The 12,341-nt window shown below is 42.9% G+C and overlaps 1 protein-coding gene across 1 annotated transcript in view; it reads left to right on the top strand.

Moving 5' to 3' along the window:
• Positions 1 to 361: 361 nt before the first annotated feature.
• The window catches only part of ADCY3 (adenylate cyclase 3), a 175,011-nt gene continuing 163,031 nt past the window's right edge, over positions 362 to 12,341 (top strand). The window contains exon 1 of the mRNA XM_073624847.1: positions 362 to 2,353. Within this exon, the coding sequence (XP_073480948.1) occupies positions 1,679 to 2,353 (675 nt within the window). The 5' untranslated portion in view covers positions 362 to 1,678. The remainder of the gene's footprint in view (positions 2,354 to 12,341) is intronic.

Below are 12,341 nucleotides of genomic sequence, written 5' to 3' on the forward strand. Positions count from 1 at the left end.
GGGGTTGTGAAGTTAATTTAATCAAGGAGTATGTAACTATAAAGGCAACATACAGAGGTATGGGAAATGGCAGTCGCACGCGCACACACGTTAAACAGGATGGACTGGTGTCTTTATTTAACCTTACCAATTATGTAATTATGTAACTAAGGTGGTTTTGTGGTTGTCCCAGGCTCAGGTTTCCCGTTGATGAGTAACATTTACAATTTTTCCTTTTTTAGACTGGGGTGTCTCAAGAATTTGCATAATTTTAAAGGGTGCCCTGATAGGAAAAAAAGGTTGAGAAATGCTTTTTCCTTTGGCATTTCCATCTATGTCCAGCAGATGGCAGATTTGGACCTAGCAGGCACAAGACACAAGGCTGGAAGGAACAGGCAGGCAGCAGCAGCAGCAGGGGGGTGGAGGATGCAGAGGGGGAGAGAAGCAGCAATAGCAGCAGCAGCAGCAAAGATGGATGGGATGTGAACGAAGCTGAATCTGGAACCCCCTCCAAGCATTTGTGATCAGGAAGACTTGCCACCACATTGGGACTGCGGGCTGAGACCTGTGTGGTTGACTACCAGTACGTGGGATTGTGCACTGGCCAGGAGATCTGGCTACAGACATCTGGATGCATGTGACAGCTGTCTGTTGCTCCCTCCTTTGTGTGATTCCCAGGAGGCTTGGAATCCTTGGATGCAGCTCTCTTCCTCAACGTTCTTCCCTTGCCATGGAGAAAAACGTACCCAGCCTTCGCATCCCCCCGACCTGAACCACTAGAGATTCCAGCTACCCATCCTTCGACTCGCACCTTCAAATCGCCTCACAATTTAATCCATTGCACCACCACCTTTACTGTATCATCTATTTATTTTTTAATCCACCATAGCGAGAAACTCATCAGATTTTTGCTGCCCTTTTTTAAAAATTTTTAAAAAATTTTTTGATATATTTTTTTTTTTTTTAATATTCTGTTTGTCGAGGGATGTTTGGCCGTACGTGGGATTTGAACATGCAGATTTTTTGCTTCTCAACGTTTCTGTCACGAGTCGTGCCTGATTGAGGATGCAAGATCCAGGCTTTGGGAGGAATTACACTGTGTTCTTTGATTAAAAAAAAAAAAACAACAGATTGCACAAGGGGAACGCGGCGAGGCAAAGAAAAACATATGCGATGGATCGGCTACATGGAGCTCCGGGCTTATCCTGGTAAGACGGACACAAGCACCTGCCTTCAAACCCCAATGGAGATTTTCAACGGTGGTCTTGGCTGAGAAGAAAAAAAAAAAAAAAAAGGAGGGGGTCCCATACTTATTGACGTACCAAATGCGCGATTGGATTTGTGTTAACGCTTTTTATACCTGGGACTACGATGCCACTGAGAAAAAAAAAATGACCAAGTGTTTCTGTGAAATTTTTTTTAGAAATTTTTTGAAAAAAGATTTTTAAAAAATGACTCAAAATGTAGCAAGACTTTTTTAATCGGCAGAAATTCGGAAGCGATCAGAATGAAACTGGTGGAAGGCATATTGCAGCTGGGGTAGCTGCGACCCCTTTTTCGGCGATAGCGGCTCTTGATCCATACGTGAGAGATGAGGCTTCCGAACGGCCTCTGGTAAAGTCGAGAGAAGTTCACCATCTTCGGAAAAGTTTAAGAAGAATCTCTTCGTTCGGTTTGCCGAAGCCCCTACCAGGAAACGATGCCGCGAAACCGAGCCTTTTCAGAGCCGGAGTACTCGGCGGAGTATTCGGCGGATTACTCGGTGAGCTTGCCTTCGGACCCGGATCATGGAGTCGGCCGGACGCATGAAGTCACGGTGCGGAGCTCGGGCTGCTGTCTCTGCCTGCCGCGGTTTATGAGGCTTACCTTCGTACCCGAGTCGCTGGAAAATCTCTACCAAACTTATTTTCGTCGGCAACGTCACGAGACGCTCCTGGTTCTAGTGGTTTTCGCTGCCCTCTTTGACTGCTACGTTATCGTTATGTGCGCTGTGGTCTACACCCAAGACAAGTTGGCGTCTACCTTGGTGGCTGCGGTTGGGCTCCTGGCCCATCTCTTGCTGTTCGTCCTATGCAAGTTTGGGCTGTTACCGGATCGTATTTCCCGCAAATTCGTCCCCTACATCCTGTGGATATTGATTGCCGCACAGATTTTCTCCTATCTGGGCCTCAATTTCGCCCACTTCCATGAAGCCAGCGACACAGTCGGTTGGCAAGCCTTCTTTGTGTTTTCGTTCTTCATCACCCTGCCCCTTCGCCTTACGCCCATTGTCCTGATCACCACCGTTTCCTGTGGAATACATACCCTGGTACTGGGAGTAACGATCGCCCAACAGCAGCAAGGATCCATAGATACCAACGCTCTGCTACGTCAGGTAAGATTGAGGCCTAAAAAACGCAGGAATGAAAGGTATGAAACCAAAACGGTCAAAAAGTTTCAACCATGAAAAAAAGTTGCGGGGAGTTTTCACACTTCATGTCCCCAATATGCCTTTTAAGGTCTTGCATGCACATAACCTGTGCAATGAAAATATCAATAAAGGTTTATGTCTAGCCAAAACTTTTTTCCTTAGTTTCGGATAGAATGGCAAAGAATCAGAAATGATGCCATAAATAGGAACCAGGAAAGGAAAATTACTGTAAGCATTTGATACAATTTTCTGGTTTTACTGGGGCCTACATGGCAGCATACTAGTAAGCATTTATTATGCTGCCAAAGATGGGCACCAGGCAAGGAAATCTATGGTTATTTGATAGAATTTTTCTGGTGTCTACAAGGCAACATACTAGTAACCATTCTAGATGCTGCTATGGATAAGAACCAGAAAAATAAAATTATTGTAAGTGTTTGATGCAACTTTCCAGTTTCCTGGTGCCTAAATGGCAGTATACTAGTAAGCATTCCATATGCTGCCATAAATAGGAACCAAGAAAATTACAGTAAGCCTTTGATACAATTTCCTGGCTTCCTGGGGCCTACATGACAGCATACTAGTAAGCATTCGGTATGCTGCCATGGATAGGCACCAAAGGAAATTTTTTGTAAGAATTTTATACAGCGTTTTCTTGGCAACATAATATTAAGCGTTGCATTTGTTACCATGGATAGGCATCAGGACTTGTATATTGTGGTAAGTTTTTAATACAGTTTTCCTGGTGTCTACATGCTAACATGGTATGTGTTTCCTATTTTGCCATGGATAAGAACCAGGAAAGAAAAACATGTTAAGCATTTGATACAATTTTCTGCTTTCCTGGGGCCTACGTGGCAGGAGGAAGCATTCTGTATGCTACCCTAGATAGGCACCAGGAAAGAAAAATTATGGTAAAAATGTTATAAATTTTTCTGATGTCTACATGGCAACATAGTAGTAAGCGTTCCGTAGGCTGCCATGAATAAGAACCAGGAAGGTTAAATTATGGAAAATATTTGATTCAATTTTCTGGTGCCTAAATGGCAGTATACTAGTAAACATTTAGTATACTGCTATGGATAGGCACCAGGAAAGGAAAATTATGGTAAGTATTTGGTAAATTATGTAAATCTGGATTTTTCATGGCAATATAATATAATATTAAGCGTTTCCTATGCTGCCATGGATAGGCGCCAGGAAATTTTGAAATTGTGATAGGTTTGTGATACAATTTTCCTGTTGTCTACAGAACCAGATAAGAACCAAAAATGTAAAATTGTGCTAAGTATTTGATAACATTTTCCAGTTTTTTGGGGCCTAATGATAGTATACTAGTATTTCTAGCATTCCGTATGCTGCCATAAATGGAAAACAAGAAATGGAAACATGCGTTAAGTATTTGTATGTTCTGGTTTCCTCAGGCCTAAATGGCATCATACTAGTAAGTGTTTCATAGATTGCCATGGATAAGAACCAGATAAGGAAAACTGCGACAAGACTTGTACAAATTTCTGGTTTCCTGGTGCCTACATAGTAGCACACTAGTTAGCATTCTATATGTTGCCATGGATAAGAGCCCGGAAGGGAAAATTATGGTAAGTATTTCATACAATTTTTCCATTTCCTGGTGCCAGTTCATGGCACTATACTAGTCAGCACTGCGTATACTGCCGTGAATTGGCACCAGGAAAGGAAAATTATGGTAAATATTTGATACAATTTTCTGGGTTTACGGACATCCAGCAGCGATTTCTCCTCTTCCTTTCCTGCTAATGTTTTATCAGACAGGAAGTGAGAGGAACTCTCCAAAACCAATACCGACAAAAATAAACAATTAATTGGGAAAGACTAATAACCATTGTATTGTTGCAAATTGTCTCTTACTTCCGGCGTGGTGAAACCGTGGTGATCGGGACAGAAAGTGGTTGAAAAGCTCATTACTGCAGCCCCAGATAGCAGTGAAAAAAAAACAAACAGGGGTTTTGATCCCTCCCCGATCTATCCAAAACTTAAAAAAATAGTTTTTGGCTTAACGTTGCAGCAGAGGACTAGGAATGCACGCATGTGTACTAGTCCTTAGACTAGGGAACTTAACTGACACTGCTGAATGTGGTCTGGGCACCTAAGCTTCATAATTGGGAAATATTGCACTTCCCATTTGAAAAAAAAACAATTGTCAATCTTTTTCATCTGCAACTTTACGGAATTAGCTAGGAGCTTTTAGAACAAAGAAGAGTTTTGATCTACTTTTAGGAGGAACTGCTTCACCGTACTGATATGGTATAGGAAGCTCTATATCTTGTAACCAACATGGGTTGGCAGTGAGGAGCGACCCAGGCACAACTGCAAGACTAGAACTGCACAAGTCTTATTATTGGGCAGGATAAATGTTGGCTGTTTGTTCATCTTTAGTATTTGAGGGTGGCTCCGGGATCACCTAAAGCCTAGTTGCAGCACTGTTAGTTCCACAACCTCAGAAATGGAGCAGTCCAAAACATTGCAGGTGTCACCAGGGAGGGAAAAACATTCAATGGGAACACCTGCTCTGGTGACAACTCTCCAAAGGAGGATTTGCTCTTGCTTTGGAGCGATTTCCTCTGACTTCCTGTTGTGCCCCAGAAACAGAATGTGAAGGTAAACCTTCCCGAAAAAAGTGTTTTAACCATTTCCCATTCTATCAAAAAATAAATAGTTTTTTTGGAGATATATTTTCACTTACCACTGCTGAAACTCTTTGTACAGTATGTAAATCTGAATAAAGGACCACATATACATTATTCATAAGGATCTATGTATTAGAATAATTACCTAAAGTGCTGTTTCCTTGCATAAGCCCAGGCATATCTCTTTCTCTTTAAAGCCTGATTCTGCTTATATTTGTCCCGGTGGCCTTTGTCACTGGGACAGGAATTGAGGGGGAAATCCAACATTTTGAGTTGTCAGCAGAACAGGATTAGAGAGGAAATCTTCCAATGGGGACACCTGTTCCCTTGGCAACTATCCCAGAAGGGATTTCCCCTCACTTTGGAGAGATTTCCTTGGTTGGACAGGAAGTGAAGGGAAATCTCCTCAATGGGATGCCAACAATGGTAAACCCAACAGGAGCTTCAACAATTTCTTATTCCATTCAAAATGGAAACATAGCTTTGGGCTTTAGATCTACTTTATGTGAATAAATTCCTTATTTTCAAAGATTTTCCAGAATGCTGAAGTTATATTGTTAAAGTGGTTGTAAACCTCAGGCATGAAATTTGAACAAAGCATATCCCTCTATAGCAGGGGTCTCAAACTGGCGGCCCTCCAGCTGTTGCAAAACTACAAGTCCCATGAGGCATTGCAAGGCTGACAGTTACAAGCATGACTCCGACAGGCAGAGGCATGATGGGATTTGTAGTTTCGCAACAGCTGGAGGGCCTCCAGTTTGAGACTCCTGCTCTATAGAGTGTACTTGTCTCAATCCAGAGCACTAAGTGTTGTTTCTGTCTGCTGCCTCATTAATCTTCCATCAGCACGAATTACTTCTGACAACTTTTTCTGACACCAAGAGAAAAATGATGATGGGAGGGAGCTCCAGCTCCGTTCCTGTGTGCTGTGCGAAGGGGGTGTGTCTCTTCCCTCCAATCAGCTGTGAGAGCTCTCCTCACTGAGCTCTGCAGTGTATAATTTCAGCTCTCTAACCGCTTGTTTCTGAACTCTCAGACGACCGTATAAATTCAGCACTTTGAATGGTCATAGAGAAGAGAATACTACAGATAAACAGATACAAATTATATATGAGGATTTGTTTCATCTCTGTGTATCAGCTTAGTCCCTTCACTTGGTATATGTAAGGGTTTACAACCGCTTTAAAGGGGGCTTTCTGCTTAAAACCTATTTCATCTAGGGGTGGGCTTTGTACATAGAAAATCAAAACCTGAGTTCCCGGCTCTGCACCACCATAGTTTGGATGAATCGTAGACACTCTCATTCTTCTTCTGCCATCTGTTAGGGCCCATTCACACTATTACTTTGTAATAATGTCCACAAGAACTTTTGAAATCATTGTAAGTCTCATGGAACCTCTGCTAATAATTACCTGCAGCTCATGGAACATTGGTATGAACAAATAAAGAACGTTTGACACCCAGAGCTACACTATATAACAGAATTTAGAAGTTGGAAGAATGCTCCTTACATTGGTTATCAGTGAGGAAAAATTCTCCTTATATTGGTTGTCAGTGGGAAGAATGTTCCTTACATTGGTAGTCAGTGGGAAGAATGTCCCTTACATTTGGAGGTCAGTGAGAAGAATGTCCCTTACATTGGTGATCAGTGGGAAGAATGTCCCTTACATTGGTGATCAGTGGGAAGAATGTTCCTTACATTGGTCATCAGTGGGAAGAATGTTCCTTACATTGGTGGTCAGTGGGAAGAATACTCCTTATATTAGTTGTCAGTGGGAAGAATGCTCCTTACATTGGTGATCAGTGGGAAAAATGTCCCTTACATTGGTGATCAGTGAGAAGAATGTCCCTTACATTGGTGATCAGTGGGAAGAATGCTCCTTACATCGGTGGTCAGTGGGAAGAATGCTCCTTACATCGGTGGTCAGTGGGAAGAATGTCCCTTACATCGGTGATCGGTGGGAAGAATGATCCTTACATTGGTGATCGGTGGGAAGAATGTCCCTTACATTGGTGATCAGTGGGAAGAATGCCCCTTACATCGGTGGTCAGTGGGAAGAATGCTCCTTACATCGGTGGTCAGTGGGAAGAACGTCCCTTACATCGGTGATCGGTGGGAAGAATGATCCTTACATTGGTGATCGGTGGGAAGAATGTCCCTTACATTGGTGATCAGTGGGAAGAATGTTCCTTACATTGGTGATCAGTGGGAAGAATGCCCCTTACATTGGTGATCAGTGGGAAGAATGCCCCTTACATTGGTGATCAGTGGGAAGAATGCCCCTTACATTGGTGATCAGTGGGAAGAATGCTCCTTACATTGGTGATCAGTGGGAAGAATGCTCCTTACTTTGGTGATCAGTGGGAAGAATGCTCCTTACATCGGTGGTCAGTATGAAGAATGTTCCTTTACATTGGTGATCAGTGTGAAGAATGTCCCTTACATTGGTGCTCAGTGGGAAGAATGTCCCTTAAATTGGTGATCAGTGGGAAGAATGCTTTTTACATTGGTGGTCAGTGTGAAGAATGTCCCTTACATTGGTGCTCAGTGGGAAGAATGTCCCTTAAATTGGTGATCAGTGGGAAGAATGCTTTTCACATTGGTGGTCAGTGGGAAGAATGTCCCTTTTTTAATTGGTGGTCAAAATTGGTGGTCAGGTGGAAAAATTGTCCCTTTCATTGGTGATCAGTGGGAAGAACAGCCCCAATCTGGCGAGAAGAAACTCTGACACATTTCAGGATTGTCTTCTCACAAGATCTGGGTTACTCAACACTCTCCCAGATCTGCCTGGAAGGAGGATGATGTCACCCTCACCTAGGAAGCCAGGGAAAGGTATATATTTTCAGCATTTGGGAAGGGGGGGGGAGGCATCTTGAATAGGAGAATTTTATCGATGATGTGCCAGATCTGCTTTAAAATGGTAGCGCTATCTGTTGCGGAAAAAGACTCTGTTCCTGAAATAAGTTAGAAAATAAAGCTGAATTCAGAATGGTCTGGAGGTTTTATTGCTGTCTGTGTGCCCTGTTGGGGAGATTTCCACTCGCTTCCTGTAATGACAAGTCCTGGTGTAACAGGGACAGTAAGTAATGGGAACTTGACAGGACTTAACCCTTTTGCTGCTAATCACATGATCTACACATGGAATTGAAAGGGTTAAAACAAGCAATAGCCACCATGAGCTTTTTTTAAATTGTACAGCAGACTCCTGGCTATAAAGCTGCCTAATCACTTCTACAGGGTGGCAATGTGTGCCCCCCACTCATCTGAAACACACTGCAACTCTTGGGAACGCCACAAAGTGCTTAGGAACGCCTGCAGAGGGGGGTCAGTAGAAATCGATTTAAAGACATTTTCCATCTGTGGTGTGAACGTGAAAGCGCTCTGCTCTGAGCATTAGCCAGGGCTGTCAAAGTCTGGTAGCGCTGGCCAGAGAAAGAAGCAGATTGAGCAAAGTTTTGGGCGAGATCAGGGGTCTAAAACACCAGCATTTCTCAACCTTTTTTGGTTGCGGTATCTTTTAGAAGTATGCAAAAGCCCCCTCAGTCTAAAATGTAAAGAATATAAATGGTACTTTTAAACCTGAAACCTGAATCGGCGACGATTCACCCAACCACCTTGACAAAATGAACTCCACATTAGAGCTTTCCCCATCACATAAGAGCCCCTCCATCACATCAGAGGTCCCCCAATCACATCAGAGGTCCCCCAGTCACATCAGAGGTTCCCCATCACATTAGAGGTCTCCCATCACAACATAGGTTCCCCCATCACATCAAAGGTCCTCCCATAAAATCAGAGGTTCCCCCGTCACATCAGAGGTCCCCCCATCACATCAGAGGTCCCCCCATCACATCAGAGGTCCCCCCATCACATTAGAGGTCCTCCCATCACATCACAGGTCCCCCAATCACTTTAGGGGTCTCCCATTACATCAGAGGTTCCCCCATCACATCAAAGGTCCCCAATTACATCAGAGGTTCCCCCATCACATCAGAGGTCCCCCGTCACATCCGAGTCCCCCCATCATGTCAGTGTTCTCCCTTCACATCAGATGTGCCCATCACGTGAGAGGTCCCCTTCCACGTCAAAGTCCCCCCCATCACAACAAAGTCCGCCCTACACATCAGAGGCCCTTCATCACCATAGAGTCTCCTCATCACAGTTTAAGAGGCTCCCATCACATCAGTGTCTCCCTATCACATTAGAGTCCCCCATCTTCACACCGACCCCCCCCCCCCGGATCACAGAGTCCTCTCATCCATCTCTAATCCAGGGCAAACTGGTTCTCATGCTCGTAGCACCCCGGGGGGAACACAGAGGAGACTCAAGTTGAGAAACACTGTAATAGACTGTAGTGCGTTGTGGTGCATTGTATTGACAAAAAGGGTTATGTTCTTTTTTTTTTTTTTAAGCACCTTAGGGTTCATCAGCAGCCCATACATTTTGAATGTGTGCCATAAAGTTAAATTTCTCCTTTTGCAAAAATGAATAAATTGATTTAAAAAATAAAAGTCAATTTATACATTTTTGCACTCTAGCCTTCAAAGCATTTCAACCATAATCAATGGGTCACAGGGGCAATGCACAGCCTTTTGTAGAATCTTCTTCCAGCCCACGTCTGTACTGAGGTATGGATGTTTGATTACGGGGCTTGAGGAAGTATCAATGGACTACAAGTGCTGTGACGTTGCTACTCTTGTGGTCCGTTGAGGTCTGCGAGTCCCTCTGCCATGGGGTCAGATGAGATTTACAGTGCCTTGAAAAAGTATTCATACCTCTTGAAATTTTCCACATTTTGTCATGTACTACCAAAAATATAACATATTTTATTGGGATTGTATGTGATAGACCAACACAAAGTGGCACATAATTGTGAAGTGGAAGGAAAAAAATAAATGTTTTTCAAAATTTTTTACGAATAAAATGTGAAAAGTGTGGCATTCATTTGTAGTCAATACTTTGTAGAACCACCTATCGCTGCAATTACAGCTGCAGGTCTTTTTGGGGATGTCTCTACCAGCTTTACACATCTAGAGTGATATTTTTGCCCATTCTTCTTTGCAAAATAGCTCAAGATCTGTCAGATTGGATGGAGAGCGTCTGTGAACAGCAATTTTCAAGTCTTACCACAGATTCTCAATTAGATTTAGGTCTGGACTTTGACTGGGCCATTCTAACACATGAATATGCCTTGATTTACACCATTCCATTGTAGCCCTGGCTGTATGTTTAGGGTCGTTGTCCTGCTGGAAGGTGAACCTCCGCCCCAGTCTTAAGTCTTTTGCGGACTCTAACAGGTTTTCTTCTAAGATTGCCCTGCATTTGGCTCCATCCATCATCCCATCAACTCTGACCAGCTTCCCTGTCCCTGCTGAAGAAAAGCACCACCACAAAATGATGCTACCACCACCATGTTTCACGATGGGGATGGTGTGTTCAGGGTGATATGCAGTGTTATTTTTTTTCCGCCACACATAGCGTTTTACTTTTAGGCCAAAAAGTTCAACTTTGGTCTCATCTGACCAGAGCACCTTCTTCCACACATTTGCTGTGTCCACCACACAGCTTCTTGCAAATGGCAAACGGGACTTCTCTTGGCTTTCTTTCAACAATGGCTTTCTTCTTGCCACTCTTCCATAAAGACCAGATTTGTTGAGAGCACGACTTATAGTTGTCCTGTGGACAGATTCTCCCACCTGAGCTGTGGATCTCTGCATCTCCTCCAGAGTTACCATGGGCCTCTTGGTTGCTTCTCTGATTAATGCTCTCCTTGCCCGGCCTGCCAGTTTTGGTGAACGGCCATGTCTTGTTAGGTTTGCAGTTGTTCATACTTCTTCCATTTTCAGATGATGGATTGAACAGTGCTCTGTGAGATGTTCAAAGCTTGAGATATTTTTTTATAACCTAACCCTGCTTTAAACTTCCCCACAACTTTATCCCTGACCTGTCTGATGTGTTCCTTGGCCTTCATGATGCTGTTTGTTCACTAAGGTTCTCTAACAAACCTCTGAGGGCTTTATAGAACAGCTGTAATTATACTGAGATTACATTAAACACAGGTGGACTCTATTTTCTAATTAGGTGATTTCTGAAGACACTTCTGGTTTCACTAGATTTTAGTTAGGAGGTATAAGAGTAAAGGGGACTGAATACAAATGCACGTCACACTTTTCAGATATTTATTTGTAAAAAAAAATTTAAAACCATTTATCATTTTACTTTCACTTCACAATTATGTGCCACTTTGTGTTGGTCTATCACATAAAATCTCAATAAAATACATTTATGTTTTTGGTTGTAACATAAAATGTGGAAAGTTTGAAGGGGTGTGAATACTTTTTCAAGGCACTCTATATACAGTACTTCCATTTACAGATCTCTGTAAATGAACAACTTAGCTGTGTTTGCGGAGCCTTGTCGAATTGAAAAAAGATGACATGGCGGCGGTGGTTGGGTTTGGGGCTGCAGACTGTGAACATGTTTCATGTTACACCCTAAATGTAAGTGTGACATGGAGCATGGTCAGAAAGGTGGGCTTAGCCTTCAATGCAAACGCAAGTTTTAGTAGCTCATTGCACAAAATTTTGTAATTTTTCGGTTAAATTTTGCAGAAATCATCACTGGCGGAGGTACAAACTGCAATAAAAACTTCACCAGGGGTTCTATTCCTTCCAAAACAGTGGCAAATGATTTGGGCTTTATCCTTCATGGATGGCTTCCTGTGCCATACACTTGTATTTTGTATCCAGTTCTTCCCGATCTTCCTACCACGGTCATATGGGTTGAGGTGTCAGTGCTAACAACCCTGGCTAATGATCCTGCTTTGTGTGTGGCTTGGTTCACAATAACAAGCAGTAAATGATGGTAAATGATAGCACACTATAACTCATTAGCCTAGCTACACCCTCCCGGGATCACTTAGTTCATCTCCCAGATGGGCCTCAACTCGGAGTGCTGACGTCTTGTGGAGGGTTTTTTATATATATAATAAAAAAAAATATATATATATATATATATATATATATATATATACACACCCACACCCCCGACAGGGATATGCCACTTAAAAAAAAAATCAGTGATGTCCATTGGCTGCTTCTAGAACTTTTCTTTCATGTACTATAAGAAGATTGTGGCCTCTATGATGAAGCCCATTGACTTGGTGAAAATCCAAAATGTTGAGTTGTCACTACCCTGTTTCCCCGAAAATAAGACCTAGCGTGATTGTCGGTGATGGCTGCAATATAAGCCCTACCCCCCAAATAAACCCTACCCTGTTTCCCCG

Source organism: Aquarana catesbeiana, linkage group LG04 (genome assembly GCF_042186555.1).
Source record: "Aquarana catesbeiana isolate 2022-GZ linkage group LG04, ASM4218655v1, whole genome shotgun sequence".
Taxonomy (NCBI): domain Eukaryota; kingdom Metazoa; phylum Chordata; class Amphibia; order Anura; family Ranidae; genus Aquarana; species Aquarana catesbeiana.